At 49.6% G+C, this 17,779-nt stretch overlaps 1 protein-coding gene across 5 annotated transcripts in view; it reads right to left on the bottom strand.

Annotated features, from left to right (window-relative positions):
* The window catches only part of KIZ (kizuna centrosomal protein), a 96,039-nt gene that overhangs the window by 18,654 nt on the left and 59,606 nt on the right, over window positions 1-17,779 (bottom strand). For all 5 annotated transcript variants that reach the window (XM_064475927.1, XM_031434325.2, XM_031434327.2 and 2 more), the window contains 3 exons: window positions 17,312-17,459; window positions 9,791-9,956; window positions 8,894-8,959 (listed from right to left, as the gene is read on the bottom strand). In XM_064475927.1, coding sequence (XP_064331997.1) covers window positions 8,894-8,959; window positions 9,791-9,956; window positions 17,312-17,459 — 380 coding nt within the window. The remainder of the gene's footprint in view (window positions 1-8,893; window positions 8,960-9,790; window positions 9,957-17,311; window positions 17,460-17,779) is intronic.

The raw sequence follows: 17,779 nt of genomic DNA, 5'->3' as shown, positions 1-17,779 counted from the left end.
GTTTTTATTTTCTGGAGATCAACCGAACAGTGTTTTAGCTCTCAGGACACAAGGCCAGGCCTTAGTGACATTCTGCCACTTCCACATTCAGTTAAATTTGTTTGGTCAAGGAAAAGGTAGCAAAGATAGAAAGAACTTTTTTAAAAAGAAAGAAAGAAAAAAAAAAAAGCAGCTCCTTGACAAACCAAGTCTCCTGGTGGCCGGAGCTGGGGTGGCCTCTGTCCACTGCCTCAGGTAAATCATCTGACTCCAGGGAGCCAGCCCTCAGCTTCTCAGAAACCAGGGAAACACGTGCTATTTATTTTCAGGAGAGGATTTTTGTGAAAAATATCAGGCTAGTGGTTGTGAGGTGATTTCAGACAGGGGGAGTCCGTATGCCGTCCAAATATAAGACTGTCTCGTTACTGGTCTGAGCCCCGGATGGAAGACTGGGAGGGAGCTAGCCAGCACAGGGGCCAGGTGCCCACAGGGCAGGCCCCGCACGCCTTCCATGCTGGTTCCTTCTTGAAGGATGTGGACCCTTTCACGGGCTGCCCATCAATGCTGCCGAGTCTGCTTTCAATGGTACAGGAGTTTGGAGGGAGAAAGCTCCCCCCGCCCGCCCGCTCTGACGCCCTTCCCAACCGCGGCTCCGCACCGGCACTCAGTCCTTGAACCTCCTGGGGCCCCTCTCCAAGCAGGGCCCTGGCGCCTTTGTCTGGGATGTGGCTGCCCTGACCCAAGTAGTAAAGGCTGGCAAAACCCAGGCCCGTCGCCTGCCCCACCTCCCGTTCTGTGAGGTGCGAGGGCAGAGTGGAGCTGCAGAGGAACAGCGTCAGTGCGCTCAGCTGGAGGAGCTAACATTGTGCGGGGCAGCAGGAGGGACCCCCAGCAGCCGGCGCCCAGAGCGTCTGGTCAGAAGAGCTGCACAGAATAACACTTGAAGGACTGAGATGACGCAAAAAGGGAAAACAAAATTAAAGTTTGGTTAAAAATATAACCAGGAGAGGTTAAAGACTGCAGCCTGTGCAGAACCAAAGGAAGAAGGGCTCGGGTACACAGGCTTTGTGAACAGGCCGGACAGGGCAGGCCTGGAAGTGTGGGCACTCTGGGGCCGCATGCCCAGACAGATGTGACCCGGCTGGGGGAGCAGTGGGAGGGCTGACCTGCAGCCTGCTGGAGACCTCGTGCCCGGTCCAGTGGGGACAGCTGTCCTCTGGCCTCAGCCGACGGCTGCTAGCAGGGAAAGTGGCCAAGTTTGCCGGATTTGTGCTTTTAGAAGAAGTTAAAATGTTGCACAGGCCGAACAGAACATAGCTGCAGCCTTGAAAGTAGACAGCAGTGAGCAATTTTTCATGTGTTCACTGAAAGTGGCACAAGAACACGTAGAGAAACTTCAGCCACGGGGTACAGGCTAGGTGTCAGTCTAGGCTTCTCAGCTGAAGAGCTGCCCGAGCCGAGCCACAGCGTCCAGGGAGGCTACAGCAGCTGCACGGGGGGCAGGACGGAGCTGCCTGCACCAAACGGCCCTGGCTTCAGGCTCTCTGGGGGCAAGAGTGCACGTTCTGCTAGGGGAGCTCACACAGTTCAGACATTCTCCTGGAACAGCCCAGAAGCCTCAGCCAGGATGCCCGCTGCACTGAGGCAGGGCTCCGGCCTTGAGGTCTGCGGCATGGCAGGCCCAGACTTCTCCAGAAAGAAGGACAGTGAGGAATGAAGCGGGTAAAAGCCGCACGGTGTAGCCCCGCCAACCCACAGGTATGAAAGGAGTTAGGGGAGAGACGGGAGCCACGGGAGCACATGGAGACGCTCCAGCCAGCCTGCTGCAGACAGGGTGGGGACGAGGGTCACACAGGCCCAAGGTGCGAAGACCCTACGCCCGCCAACTCGAGGACCACGCAGCCCCTCAAGGCTTCACTTGGTAGCCTGTGACTCAGAACTCCAGAGAAATACTTCCTCCCGTTAGTAATGATGCTGAGTAGTGCAAACAATGAGAGAAAACAGGGATTTCTAAGGAGACAATGACAGTCGACGAGGTGCCCCAGAGAGCTCGCTCTGGCTCTCTGCTCCAGGGGGCTTGGCGATACTCAGAGCTGTGTCAGGATTTAGCTTCCAAAGTAGGAAACACTGCAGCTTAAAATACAAAGTAAGGCAAGGGGGCCGGGGGCGTAAATCTAACCTTTGCTATCAATTCCAGACTGATGACACAAGGAGATAAATTCATTTTTCCCTCCTTCATTACATAAGCTGGCTGAACCCAATCATCTACCTTCCTGCAAAGTGGTGAATGATCACTGAGACTGTTTTTTCCCTTCTTGATATGCATTTGGTGTCTAGGAAATGGAAACAGAAAATGAAAACGTGCTGAATAAAAGGAGGCAGGAGAGACGATGCTGAGGAGAGAAAGAAAAAGCCCAACTTCTTACCGCCGTCCTTTTATATGCAAATGTACACCTGCTAAAATACTTCTAAATCTACAGAGAAAAAGAAAAAGAGAGTATCTGATGAACAAGTGCTTTTAACAGCCCGTTACAAGAGCCAGATGAACAAGCGGTTCACCAGCCTCGGAGGGGTGGCTCGCAGGCAGAGGGTCCGCCGTGGCTTTCGCGGAAATCCCTCGTGAAAAAAAGAAGAGTTGGGCCCAGAAAGGGAACAACAAAAGGAGATGCGGACAATACTATCGCTACAGCTGGAAAAACGGCCTTGAACTGACAAATAGCTGGGCACTTCTGAGTCAGGAAGGATAATTACCATTCCTGTAAGAAATGTATAGAAATTCTCAACTCAACTTCAAAAAATATTTTCTGTCCATGAGCCCCTCAGGGCTGTTACTCTCCACGTACTTTACGCGCACGTCAGTTTTCCATGCACACTGCACCAGATGTGTCGCTAATGCAGCAAACCCAGTTGCTTTTGTAAAATGAAATGAAAATTGTGGAATATAATTCTAAAATTAGTTCTTAAGATACTATTACTTAAAACACAGAAATCACTTGTCCAGTAATCTACTCAAAACCTTTAGGGTAAGGGTGCTTCCACAATTCTGAAACACAGAAGATGCATCTACACTTAGGATTTTGTTTTTAATGCCATCCATCCATGTGAATGTGAGACACACGGGCCGGGCCCACGGGCAGTCCCCTTCCACATCCAGACCTCCCATGGGAACCCCTGCTCCACCGGCGGGCCTGGCCGCGCGTCTCCCGCCCAGCACCTCTCCGGCCTGGTGCGCAGCCCCGGGTGCGCAGGGGGAAAGCAGCTCCTGGTTCAGGTGAGCCGCCTGCCGCTGCTGCAGAGGGCAGGTGTCTACCTCACACTCCGAGTGTCTCTGGGGCAAGTCAACAATCACACCTGAAGTCAAATGCCAGGCTTCCATGGGCCTTTAATGAACATTCCCAAACTGAACTGAAGCAGTTTTGCTGATACTAATCACATGCAAATTCATAACCACGGCGCTGCCACTCACCAATGCTCAGTCACGGGAGGTGGATCTTCAACCCTCAAGGTCATGGGATTGTTAACTTTTGATTATCTTGATCAGGAAGCTGTATGTTACTGCTATAATTAAATAGTTTCTTAAAAACAACATTTTTAGCAGTTTGCACTCAATGATTTATAAAATGAGAAGAATTGGAAATAAAGACAATATTGGCATCATCATCACCTCTAGGAGGGCAAGGAATAATCGCTGTGCAAGATGAACCAGGAGCTAGAAATTTAAAAAGAAGAAATCTCTCCTCATACTCTGTAGTGGGCTGAACAGTGTCTTCCCTCCCGAGTCATGTCCACTGAGAACCTCAGAATGTGATCTTATTTGTAAACAGGATCCCAGCAAATGCATCAGCTAAGGATCTCAAGATGAAACCAGCCTGCATTTATGGTGGGCCCTAAATCCAGTGACTGGGGTCCTGCCAGGATGAGGACATAGGGACACAGAAAAGGAGGCAATGTGATGACTGGGGCAGAGAGTGGAGTCACCTGGTCCTGGAGCCACAAACCAGGAGCCACCAGGGGCGGGAGCAGGCCAGGCCTCCCGGGAGCCTCGCAGGGCCTGCTGACCCTGATTTCAGGCTTGGGCCCCTGGAGCCGAGCGAGTGCAGGCTGTCACGGCGACCCTGGGCAGAGTGCACCCCCCCGTCCCTGGTGGTGGTGACACAGCTAAAGCCCAGCCTCTCCTCTCTCCACCTGAGTCTCCTGCATCAAGTGAGGGTGTCTCACTACGTGACCTACAAGGGCCCTTCCAGCTCTGAGACCCCAGCTTCACGTTCTCAAACCCAGGCAGTCACCTGTTACGAAAGCCTGCTGCCTGGTCTCGGCCCCTAGGGGCTCGCGGGAACTGGTCGGGGGTGTGGCTGGGGCACAGGGTTCTGCTGTGCGGCCACGGGAGAGTTTCACAGGCACCTTGAGTTCACTTGCCTGAATGCACCCAGTCAAGCGCTCTGCAGAAAGGGGTTTCCCATTCCTCCATGACCATGGCACAGAGCAGCACCAGCCTGCCACGTCCTGAGCAACGAGTTCTTGGCTATGTGAGCAGCAGGCCCCAAGGGTGAAGCCCCACTAGCCCAACCCGTCACAGGAATGGGGCCACACGGGCAGGGCCAGGGACAATCCAGCAGCAGACAGTGGTTCCTGGGGCCTTGCCTGAGTTGGGGGCTCCCTGCCCCAGGCACAGCCCAGACACCCTGACTTGACTGACTACGCACTTCTGGGAAAGAGCAGGTGACGCGGCTTCTCGGTGATGGCTCAGCAGGGAAGTGCTATGCCCCTGGACTCCAGCCGTCCAAAGCTGTTACCCCAGTTTTCTCTCCCAGGATAAATCAAGTCACCAATGACAATGTGGCCATCGTCTATTTCCAGCCTTTCCCCAATCTGATGTAAAACTCAAGCAATAACGTTTGGGGAAGCACTGCCCAGAACCTCAAGTGGCACCCTTCACGTCTCTGCTGACCTCCCGCAAAGCTTCTAAGTGGACGTACCTCGTATGACCTTGAATCCTTCGGCTTGCCAAAGAGTATCAGTGAGAAATGGCAGTCAGGCAGCCACTTTCAACACAGCTTGGCCAAGAGAACTGGTGTCAAAAGAATGAGAGGCTGAATGGACATTCTTAGAGGCTTAATCCTCTCCAGATAAAAGCTGAGAGCCCTTTTCACATGGAGCTTAAGGAGATGCGTTTTGCCAGGATGGGCACGTGGGGTGGGAAAAGTGTCAGTGGACTGAGTGACTGAGAGTATTCTGGCCTGAATCAACAAGTGATCAAGGAAACTCCTTAATACTCTCGTTTTTATTCATTCGCCCGACAAACTGCGTGCCCACTGTGTGCCAGACACCATGTTGGAGGCTGGGCTTTTATGACATTTAGCACAAGCTGCATCATTTGCTCAAACTAAAACTCCTTGAATTTACTCAAAGGTAAGTTTAGTACAAAAACAAATAAAATTGCCAATGTGGGAAATTTCACTTTGGGGGTATAAGCAGTTCAGAGGGAGACTTTCTCTCTTCCATCCTGGCCCAAGTGCTCCAGGGAAACGCACCTGACCCACTGCTCCCTGCGTGTGTCCCAGGCCTCATGTCCTCAGGCTCACCCCTCCCGACCAGGGCCACCGGGATGGTCTGCACTTGGAGGTCTTTGCCAGCTCCCACCCCTCTAGGCTTTGTTCATCATTGCTCTCAAAACCATCCTTGCAAACCTCACCTTTTGTTAAGACACATACTGACGTTTAGCTGGTCCAGACACCCTGATACAGGCACCTCTCTGGTAAAACCAAAGAGGCAGGGTGGCGGGATGAAAGGGGCTGAAAGTTTAAACCCTGAAGTTTGAGTGTGACTCAGGATCTGACACACTGACTCTATGGCCCTGAGTAGGGCTCTGAACCCTGGCCTGTCTGCAGAACGGTCTGTTCACCTGCAGGGCTGCTGGGAAGGTTAGAGATGATGGAGGCTTGGTGGGGAAGGGACCCAGGCTTTGGCTGTCCCTGGTACTCTCAGGACTCTGCCCAAGTAAAAAGTGAAATATATATGCAATTTATGTTCTATTTATCATGTACAGAAAACCACACAGTCACAGCTAATCACATTACTGATATTCTACCTGGATTCTTCAGTGTGGACAACTAGACTAATGAAAGGGCTAGACTGTGTGGATTGTGTTAACAGATCCTGGGCTGTGGCCACGCTTACTCTGTGTGTGTGTGTGCGTGCGTGTGTGCGTGCGCGCGCGCAGAAAGATGTCTTGTAAATGTCGGCACAGAGAGGAGCCAGTGTCTCATGCTGGCGATTAACAAGGCTGACGCCTCAGAGTGACAGCAAACTCTTTCAGGATGAGCCCTGTGCCCAGAAGACCTACGCTGGGGGGAGCAGCAGGCAAGAAGCGAGACGACCGAGAGCACTGGCTCGTCTGGTCCCTTCACTGTTGGGGAATGAGAGCCACAGGCACTGAGATAAGAAGCAGCATCAGAGCTGCCAGAAACAAGAGCCCCCCTCGCGCCCTGGGAGAGCCGCTCCCTGCCGTGGTTCAAGCAGGTGGCAGAGAACCTCTCACCTGGGGGACGTGCAGCTAGACCGGCCTGAAAGCTCTCCGGGGGCCTTGCTGGGCAGGGCCACCATCTCTGCGTGCCCCCACAGCACGCTGGGGTCAGACCCCCAGGACCTCTGACCTCTGCACAGTGCACACTGGAGACTTTCAGAAGACTCTTGTCAATGAACCGTTTACAAGCGTGAACTCGTTTCAGATAACTTTCTTCTATGTGAAAACGAAACCCTTCCTGTGAACAGCCAGCAGGGCTAACGTTCTGTGAACCACTCTTCCCTCTCGTGAGGACAGTGGTTTCCCCAAAGCAGCCTCTGGAATGTTCCTTTCTTTGGAATATTCTAGAAGGACTGCAGCCCCCACACAAAGGAAAGCCTCAAAAGAACCGTCATGAAGGGGGAGCCAGACTCTACTTTAAGTCAAACTCTATGCGTGCCTTACGTTACCAGAGGCCAAATCTCCAAATAATGATGGCAAAAGACACACACATTTAATGACGAGACCAAGGTCAAGAACTAGAGATCAAAGCAGCTGTGACCACAGACAGCCACGGTGTTGGGCGGTTGGGCACCCGAGCCCCCAACACCAACCCCGGGGGTCGTGGCCGTGGGGCGGGACCCGAGGCTCTCCAGCTCAGGAAGTTCTCTGCATGTCTCCCAGGTTATCTGTGTCTAGTCCTCTGGTGCACAGCAGGCACGAAGCATTTTTTTACTGATGGGTCAATGGCAGGACACTAGGATTACACTTTCTCTAAAAATCTTCACGGCACACAGCCCTTACGACTTCCAGGCACATCGCACCTCTTCCCACACGAGGAGGAGAGAGATCTGAAACCCTGCTACTTAACTATCTCCTCTCTTATAAAGAAATTCTGAGACAGATACAGAGGACAGACTGGGGGTACCAGGGGCGAGGGGGAAGGGACACGGGTGATGGGGTCAACGGCACACACTTCCAGTTACAAAAGCGGGACGTCCTGACGGTGTCTCGTGCAGTGTGGTGACTATGGTTGGCAATACTGTACCGCACACTGGAGAGCTGCTGAGAGTAAACCTTACAAGTTCTCATTCCAAAGAGACAAAACTGTTCCTGAGTGGTGACAGGCGTTCCCTAGGCCGACTGTGCTGAACTGACCGTCTTGCAGTGCAGACAGTCAGTATGGTGTCCACCAGACACTGAGACAACTAAGTCAATTATACCTCAGTTTTTTAAATCCCATGGGTAAACCGCATCTGAGTTAATTCTGGGGACAGTCCCTGACTCGCAGCGAAGGGCGACTGGAAAGGACACTGAACAGATGAGGCAGAACAGGCAACTCATTCTCCCCAACAAGCCCTTCTGATCCCAGCAGGTCGTCAGCTGCTCCCGCTCGCAAAGGTAAATGCAAAAGAAAAGTGTCAAAGGCTCCTTGGGTTAATTCTATTAATAAAACCCAACGGGGGACTCTCTGAGTTTTCTCAAAATGAGGAATAACAATGCAATAAACATATCACTGGGAAAATGTTTAAAAGAAAAGAAAACCTCTGTATTTTAGGGTGAAATACTATGTGATGCAGAATATACACAATAATTGCTCTACTATAAACTCCTTTTTCAAAAAAAGAGTTCATCACAGAAACATGGATTTAAAAATTAATCACCAGGCCATGAATTGTACTGCCGTACAAGAAAGCCATTCTTTCTGCTTATAAACCGCAAAACTACCACACATGCAGACACATGCCTCAGTGCCCCGTGCCCCGGTCTATCTACTCGTATAAATATTTAAAGTCAGACCTCTGAATTTATAACGAAGTAGCGCACCACTTTACAAAATAAGGCACTAGTAAATTTCAACGTGCGCCAAACAGAAGTCTGCTCAGAATACTAACTGCCGCTGCGGCTGCTCTAAAACTCAGACAAGCGAGGACGTTCTGATCTCATCTAACCAAGCCTAACACATGTGCAGAAATCTTAATAGGTCTTGAGGAAACCTCATCACTAAAATGTTTAAATGTTCAGATGGGCTTTGTAGCTGGGGCCCCAGCAAGCGTCCTGTCTGGCACTTTTCCCTGCTCTTATTATGACAATACATATCCAATTATCACAGGAAAGGAAAAGAAAAATCAGAAGCATCTGTCGTTTGCCCCAGAGTGACGGGGTGCCCTGCAGAGCCTGAAGCAGGTGCTGGGAGGCTCGTGCCGGGGGCGCTCACGTGCGTAAACGTGTAGCATGACTGTGAAGAGCTCAGCAGACACGGTCACCCTCCCCCTTCCCGAGCGCTCGCGGAAGCTCCAGCACGTGGCGGTTGGACACGCTGGCTCTTAGCGGAGTCCACAACCACGAACCAGACGTTCTGGTGACTAAGAAGGCTGACTCCGCTTCTGAGGCCCTCAGCCACGACGTTACCTGTGACCGGCACCCCCGCTGCCACACTCTCCTCCTCGCTCTCGTCTCCACAGATACTTGAAATGTCTAAAAACCAAACACATGATAAAACACATTTCAGGGTTATGTTGCTGAAACAGGCCTTTGGTTTTTTTAGCTGCATTCCTTTGATTTTCATTGCCTCCCCACCTCCTCTTTGGGGTTAGTTTATTTCTGTTCCGAAACAGACTACTCCTAAAAGAAAACCTATTCAAAAGCTAAGGCATCTCCATACTGCTTTCACGCAAAATAATTAAGCCTGACATCCATCGAATCTGGGTGGGGCTCAACCCAAGTGAGCCTGTGCACACGATCAAGTTCTGAACGCCCTAAGCAGCTCCTCGGGGTCTTGGAAACACCATCCTAGCAGTTTAGGGCATGTCTTAACAGCAATACTACGATAATCACAATTTCTAGATACTAAAAACTGGGTATTACATTTTGGGGGTCATAAATTCATTGAGTCTTAATCATGTTTAGACTTTTATAAAGTTCTATTATAATTAAAAAGGTTGTTTGCTAATTATGAGTAAATTCTATTATCAAAAACTTCACAGGGCTTTATGGAATCATTTTAGTGGAATCATCTTCCTCTCTGTGGGATGATCAGAAGTATCCACTGTCGATTGTTGGTTTTGTTAAGGTTTCATGCCTCATTGGCAACCAGCAGAACTGCAGACCTGCAATCAGGTTACCCATTCCCATGAGACTGGCTGAAAGCATCGATTTTGGGAAGGGGGTCTAAATGGGTAGCGGGGTCTGCATCCGGAATCGGAGGCACTCCTTAGGCAGCGCTGTCTGATGGGCACACATCAGGAAACGGGGTGTCACGCTGACTCTGAACACATTTTTGCTGGATGGACCCTTAATGACAGCTACCTTGTCCCCTGGTAGGAACGCTGCTGAGCCACAGAGCGGGTTTTGCGTCCTTTGTTCCACTCCTGTCACTCCTGGTGGACGGCGACCCGCGTGATGACTCACTGCTGCCAACAGTCAACCTGCCGTCCTGCTCCTCTGAGAGGGCCCCTCCCAGTGACGCTGCCGCCTGCCAGGTGTCAAAGAAAGCACCAAGACATAAAAACACACAGGAGCCACGTTCCCCTTGGTCTCAAAGACCCAGGCTCCAAATATGAATATTTTAGGTCAAGCTTTACTGAGGAATGAATTGCCTCCTGACATTTAACTGAAATTAAAACGCCTTCAAGATAAAAGAACATCTGATTATTTTCCAGCGTAATTTAATTCTTCTTAACAACTTACATTCACAAGAATACATTTTTTGAAGACTGAAGCTTATGTAACGCAGTGTTTTTCTACTTGGGGGTACGTATCTGAGACGTGCCCACCTCTGCTAATCTGGGCTGCTTTATCCAAGATTTACTCTTTTCTCACATGAATCCTGTTTTTCAGGCATCCAAGACAGTTGGTTTGGACTGAGGAGATCTGGAAAAACATGGCCCTGTGGTGTCACCATTCTAGAAACAACCCCTGAACTTCCTCCCAACGGGCAGACTGTGGAGAAACGTCGGGGCTGGGGCTGAGGAGGATACACCATAGTGAAGAGAGAACGAGCCTTGCTGGAGGTCACAGCCTTCAGTCAGGACAAAGGCACGCTGCACTTTGCCTCTCAGTCTGGGGCAGCTCGGGGACTCAGCTGCCCTGAGCTGCCTGTCTGCTTCCTGAGGGCACCAAGCTGTCTCACCCACATCGCCCCACATGTCCTGTGCAGGGAGCTGGGCACAGATGTACCACAGCCCACCTGAGAGGAGGAGAAAAAGGGGCCACTAACAGGACAGGTTAGTAATACCTGTGTTGGTTAACTTCAGGCCAGCACTCTTCCCAGGAAGTAGACACACACTGGGAACCAGAGGTGAACGACCAGTGGTGACATCGTCTGGCTGCCAGAGCACACATGTCTCTCTCTTCCTGCTGGCACGAGGAAGTCTGCCCAGGGCTGTGAGGGGAAACCTCTGTGGCAGTGTGACCCCTTCCATGGAGCAGACTACAGCAGCAAACACAGGCCAGGGCCCAGCCCAGCCTGTGGGGAGTGGACACGAGACCCTGCAGGTCAAGGTGAGGTGAGGAGCTGGACAAGGCCCCACAGGTCACCTCCAGTCCAGGGCGAAACAGTAACAATGAAACCACCTAGCAAACCAAGGAAGAGGCTGTGAAGAAAGAAGTCAGGGGAAGTCCCTGAGGCAGACAAGGGGGATCTAGCCTGTGAGTCCGGCTCTGAACATACTCCGAGGCCACCACCATCGGCCTCGACATCCCTGCAAGGCTCCTGCCTCCAGCCCTCTTTAGGACCAGCTGGCCTCTGGGACTCCTGGCCTATCCTGGGGGCTGGTGGCTGACTGTAGGCGACTTAAGAAGGAGTCCTAGCCTCCTTGACCAAAGAACCTGGCATCAGGTTAGTCTTCCTGTCTGTCCAGTTTCTGTAACCAGGAGCTTTTCCTCCGTTTGTATAAAGATGGCCTCGGGTTTTACTCTCATTGTTAACAACTCTGTAGAATGACCTGTACAGAGTCCCTGTTTCTGCAGACAGAGGTTCAGGGTACAGCCTTTCCCTGGAAGCTCAGGCCAGGGCTGGTTCCCATCACTGGCTGCCAAGTGCCCCAACCCCAGCAGCATGGACCCACACGGACCACTGCACCACACCTGCTACCAGCATCTGTCCAGAAGATAGGACCTGCCACCTCCCAAGTCAGTACGCTCTCTGGACCAGCCTAGTGGGTCTCATTTCTAGCTCTCTGCCAGTCCTGGTCTGGTTTGTCTGTTCCCATAGAGAGTTAAGCTCCTATTCCGTGTACCCAATAATCCTGGATACATAAAAAACAATTTAGAATATGAACAAAAAGAACTTACGCACTAACTGTAACTAATAATTTCTTGGCATGACTTCGTAACAGCCACTGTCTTACACATTTTAAGAATAAAGCTGTAAAGGCCTGTTGAAGGGTTCTGCTCTTTCTACTGTAGAACCTACAGACACGGAGAATGTTCTAGACTGTCAGTAACTCGCATGGCTTCTCACCAGTCCCTCAATGATTCACACATCCCCTTAATATAAGAGCTTCTTTTGCTTTAGTTGGGTTCCAACTGGGCTTCAGAAGAACCAAACTGACTTGCTATAATAGCCCTGCAAACATCTTTCTAACAAGCCCCTGTAAGCTGGGTGAGAATACCAGCCCACAGCTCTACAAAGAGCCTTTTTTTTTTCAACCACAGTAACCACGGTGACATGAGTATTGGGGACACTGCAGGTTTTCATGTATTTCATACATCTTATCCTATTCATCTTAACACTCACATCTCCAGGATTTCTCTTTATTTTTTTGATAGGAGTGTTTATAAAAGGACTCATGTTTTAAGATAATTCTAGAGATCATTTCTCAAAGATGAGTATTTTACATCTATCATGATTCTGACGGTCACACGACGACATGAGAATGATGGGCTTGACTCTGCTGGACCATGAAGCCCAGAGAGAGGGCAGATCTGCCCGGGGGGTCATCTGCAGAGGACCTGACAAGCAGGGGATAATGATGAGCAGGGACAGAAACAAAAGTCAGCCTCAGACAACGAATGGTCAGAAGGTCCACTCAAAAGTCCAGCAGAAAACAACACGTGCAGAGTCAGGAAAACACCTGTGAGGCATTCTCAAGATGTGCTGTTTGCAGCCCTCTGGAAAGGCCCCTTGGCAGGAAGGCCCCAGTCTGAAGGGGCCTGCAGTGTGACACTGACAACAGGAACCCAGACCCACCCTGCCCAGGAACCAAAGCCCAGAGAAGAGCAAGCAGGCGCCGCGCCCACCCCATGCCCCCGCTGGGCCCGGGGCTCCGCAAAGGAGGGCGCTCTCTCTGAAAAATGCCACCAAAGATGGCCTCCTGGTGGTGCTCACGAATGGACTGTGTGCAGTGTCAGCTCACCTGTTAGCTGACAAAGGCTCTCGCTCATCTCATACATTTGGCGCCCGGGGCAGGGGCGACTGGAGACTGTTCTCCAAGGTCTGCAGCCAAAGTCAATGCCGACAAACTAGTCCCTCACTCTCCTACCTCCCAGGAGCCAGGAGAAAGTGCTAGAAATTCATGCCAAGGCGCACACTGCCTGCAGGATGACTGATGCTGACAACTCCATGTTTCAGATCTTGTGCAAAATAATCATCTTGTGAATTACACTTAGTGGGACACCTAGAATTAACTGGCTCAATTCCACTAGCGTTTTCTCAAAGTTCTAGATCTAGAACCCTAGGAGTCATCTAGGCTGACTCTTTTTTTAGGCTGACTCTTAATTTACATCCAGAAACTTATAAATTGTGATATTCAAATGCATAAATAGATGGATGAAGACATTAATGGAAAAGAGTTTGTATCCAAACACCATTAAGAAAAATAAAAGGTGAAAATCAAACTGTTTAAAATTGTAGCAAATTGTACAAATTTATATTAAAATAGTTCCCACAAGTCAATAAGAAAAAAAATACTACTAACCTAATAGAAAAATGAGCAAAGAACATGAACTGCAAATTATAAAACAAGAGCTACATATGGCTCACAAATGGGTGGGAAAAGTCTGACCTCAACTGTAATGCAAAGGTCAAGTGAACAACAAAAGTTGGCTGTCATTTGCACTTCTCAAACTGGTGCTCCAAAAAAAATAAATAAATAAAAGTAGACAGTATCCCGCTTCACAAAGAGCTCAGGGGAAGCTGCTTCCTCCTGGTTAACTGACGACCGCGCAGGTGGGAGCAGGCAGCGCAGAGCAGGACCCGAGAGCCCACTCTGACTTAGCACTGCCCCGTCTAGGAGCTCACTCCCAGGAAACAGCAGGCGTGGCTGTAAAACCTGAACTGCTCAGGTGTGCTCTGAAACTAGAGGAAAAATGAAAAACAACTCATAGTGTTCAGCACCGGGAGCCTGGTGGAAGAGACGGTGGCGCAGCCACACAGGGGTCTCCGTGCAGCCATCGGGCGTGATGCAGAACCTCTGAGGGGAAGAAAGCACGTTCACCATGACAAGTGGGGATGAGGAAGCCACGCACGCAAACAGCACCACCCACCACACACTGTCAGGATGTTAAACGTTAAACACCACACACTGCAATGTCAACAGGGTTATACTCAAAAGAGTCGGATAACGGGCAATTTTCTTTTCTTCTGTTTACCTTACTATTCCAAGTTTGTTTTTTTCCGTTAGTTTTATTTAAGAAACATGCTAGCTCTAGAAGCATCTGATTTCTGCAATGGGTGGTACAAATACAAAGTGGACATGAAAATACTTAATAAAATAAAATTACCTCCCATATATAAATCCACGCTATTGACGCAGACACAGAGGAGCAAGAGAACGAAACACTGCAGACAGCACGCAGCGGCTCCCCTCCTGCAGGTTCACCTGACCCTCCCTCAAGACCCTCCTGTGCGCACCAGATGTCATCTTCCAGTTTCACAGAGAAACGCACGCATCAGCACTTAGGTGCTATCTGAATTGTAAGAGAGGAAGGAGATTTCATCTGTGTAGCAACTGAAGGAATGGGGAGGCATTCACGTGAGCCAGCGAGCAGGAACTCAGGAGGTAAGAATGAAGCAGCAGCCCTCACTTAGGGAGGGGCGGAGGGGCTGCTCCGCTTTGCCTGCAGGAGGTCCCCTGGGTGGAAGCAGACAGCACTTAGGAGAAAAGGAGTATTAATATACTTTGTATTTTAATGAAGCATCCAACTCACTTTTTTTTCCCAAAGTAATAACAAATTTTTCTGATTTAAAAGTGGGCGGCTCAGTTATGTAACGGCCTAATAGGTGAGGCGGGTGCTGCAGCTCTTATCTGGTCTCCAGGGGACATAATCCGGGTGTTGGAAGCTTTATTGATGTATTTACTCAAGAGACGGGACTGACTGCAGCGGACAGCAAGGGGCCCACAGGTAAACATCATTTACATGCGGCTGTTTAATTATCCATTTACCCAAGAGATCACAGTAAATACTCCTGAGCTTCATTAAAGTCTCAACCAAGTGATTTCCAGTAGAGCTTCCTTAAATTCTGAAAATCTCTTACTTTTAAGATTTTTATCTACAAAGAAATATTTAACCCATACTATTTACCAAATGTATATATTGTTCCATGAGGGAAACAACTTGAAGACATGTGACTGTGCTAATCACAGAAAGATGACTCCTGAGCCGGCAGCACCATTCTGTGTTCGTGTCTGCCAGCCCCATCCTGCCCACAGCACGCCGGGAGCGCTGCTCTTCAGGGCTGTGCGTTTCTTCAGCTACAGCCCAACAATCTGAGAAACCACCTGCTTACTTCTACTTTTAAGGATGGATTTTGTCACTCATTTACTGGTAATTTTTATGGTTGTCACTAAGATGATGATTTAAAAAGGAACAAAAAACCCACTAGGGGAGGCAGAATATCATTTGATGCTTAATTTATTAATTGGGCAGTCCCTTCCCATTAGTAACAGAGCTATTACTGGAAAAATTATGAGTGAATTGGTTGTCTGGAACTTAGAATAAGTTTTCTAACAAAAACACCATCTTTTTTCTTTTAAGATGATTTGATGGCAAAGGACCAATACTAATTTCACCACTGACATGGCTGAAATGTGACGCATTTGCAGCAAATAAGAACAGAAAATGACGCTGTTTCAGAATAGTACTAAAATACAATGGGTAATAAAACCTGAAAACAAAATCCTTCTAAACATCTACATTTTTCAGTAGATATGGAATGAATCGAAAAGGCTCTGTTCTTCCTAAAGAACACTGTTCTTTCGTGAAGAACATTCACACAAAAGGTATTACACTGCAAACCAAACCAAACCAAACCAAACCAAACCAAACCATGAGTTACTTCCTGCAGCACACGTAAAGTAAGCCAGGAGAAGGAAAACGTGCAGGAAGGACGTGCACAAGGTTGTATCTGAAAAGGGCAGATCTGCGCAGGGCACACAGGGCTGGATCTATACCTGCAGTCATCACTGCAGAAGGGGGAACTCGGGAGGAGGAAGAGGAGAGGGGGTCTGAAACAACAGGGCACAGGGGTATCCACATGCGAATGTGGGTTGGTGAGTTCACTGCATCCCCCCATGTACGTATGTTTGGAATGCTTTAAAGTCCTTCTACTCTCTTTTAATTAAAGGGCCGAGGGGGGGAATGGGGGGCTGGAGGTGCTCTGAGAGGCTGGAGCGTGATGGCAGCGGGTCTGGACTGCACAGCGACAGGGGCTGTGGCTTTGGGACAGGTGACATGGTCTGCCTCCAGGAGGGGCATACGTAGGATCCTTGAACTTCGCATGTGATAAAAATAAAAACTTTAAAAGATGAAAGCCGGAAAGCCCTACATTACGTACAAGGATGAAAGAACATACTTTGAAACAAGACAAACTACAGGACATTAAACTTGGGGGAAGGAAGGCCAAGTTTCTGAACATGGTTTTCCAGGGAACAACAGAGACCAGGATGCGGGGAACCTGGGCTCTGGGTCCTCCCCTCCCATCTCCTTGGGAATCTACCCAGTCTCTCCCTGGGCTCCAAGTCTGAGCCGCAGCAGGCCCCTCCTCCACCATCCCCTCCCAGTCCAGGCGGCAGCATTCCCGGAAGCCCTGCAGGGCCCCACCACAGCCCAGCTCGGAGAGCTCCGTGACCTTCCACACTCCTCTCAGCCGAGCACCAGCCCCTCAGCCTGGGCCAGCCCTGCCCGGTGGGCCTGGGGCTGCCCTGCCCTTTCTCGTCCCCGTCCCCAGGCTGCCGTCCACTCTTCACCACAGAGAACGACTCCTTCTCCTGGAAGAGTGCTGGCTTTCCTCGTCTGTTCTTTGGCTCCTAACAGCCCTTGTCCATCAGCAACCTGTATTTTAAAGGTCGCTCCACATTGCCCTCCACTCCCTCAGACACGAAGTCTGCCGTCACTGCTTTTCCATCGGCCTGCTCCCTTCTCAGAGGGTCCACATCCCCAGCCATGCTCTCCTTCCCTGAAAGGAGGGGCTGCATTTTACTTCTGTCTTTCCCTCTAATGGGTCTGGGCTGATGCCTATGGACAGAGACGGTCAATACATATTTGCCGAGTTGGCATAAATGACCAGACAGCATTTTTAAAGGAAAGAGAAAGAAAACCAGAATTTTAAAAGAAGCTTCTAAGTTCCTTGGGAAAATGCTGTGGTAGGTATGTTTAACTGGGTTACCTCCAGGACTGGAATTAACTTTATGTGAGGACTTGAGACTCCTACACAAAACACTGAGCAAAAGATCAGACAGGTCACACAAACAAACAAACCACAAAACCTCACTTACAACTTACCATTTCTTAAAAATATGTTAATCATCGTTAAGAACATAATTTATTTCGTCAAATGACTAACTTGTACATGCTGAAACTTATTAAAAAAAAAACAAAACTGCTAACCCTTGTCCTCTGGTCCATGCTTCTGACTGGGAAAACTTCAGACAGCTGAGCGGCCCCTTCCTGGAGAGAACTGTCGTGCCCTTTCAAGGTGGCAGCATGCTGACCCAGTCCTGCCCTCGGCAAGCCTGAGGCTGGTACTCGTTCAAACCTACAAAACAGCAGCAGAGGACACATTAGGGATTTGTGGCATTGGGTTACTGATGAGAGCCCCACGTTTTCAAAGGCCCCATAATCAAGTTAGTAGGAGACAGCTTACCCAGCAAAGTCTAGAACCTAATGTATGCTGGGCTAAGGGAGTTTCCAGAGTCCATGTTTCTTTTTCTTTTTTTTTGGTAACTTTTATTTTATTTTCATTATGATTTCTTTGCTAGCAAGCATTCTTAACTCCATCACCACACTGGATCCACACCAGGATCCAGGTATTTTGTGCCGCTGCTACCATCTAGCCCAGGTGGCGTGTGGTATAGC

Source organism: Camelus dromedarius, chromosome 18, assembly GCF_036321535.1.
Source record: "Camelus dromedarius isolate mCamDro1 chromosome 18, mCamDro1.pat, whole genome shotgun sequence".
In the NCBI taxonomy this organism is placed as follows: domain Eukaryota; kingdom Metazoa; phylum Chordata; class Mammalia; order Artiodactyla; family Camelidae; genus Camelus; species Camelus dromedarius.
This window is presented reverse-complemented; position numbering and strand designations above follow the sequence as displayed.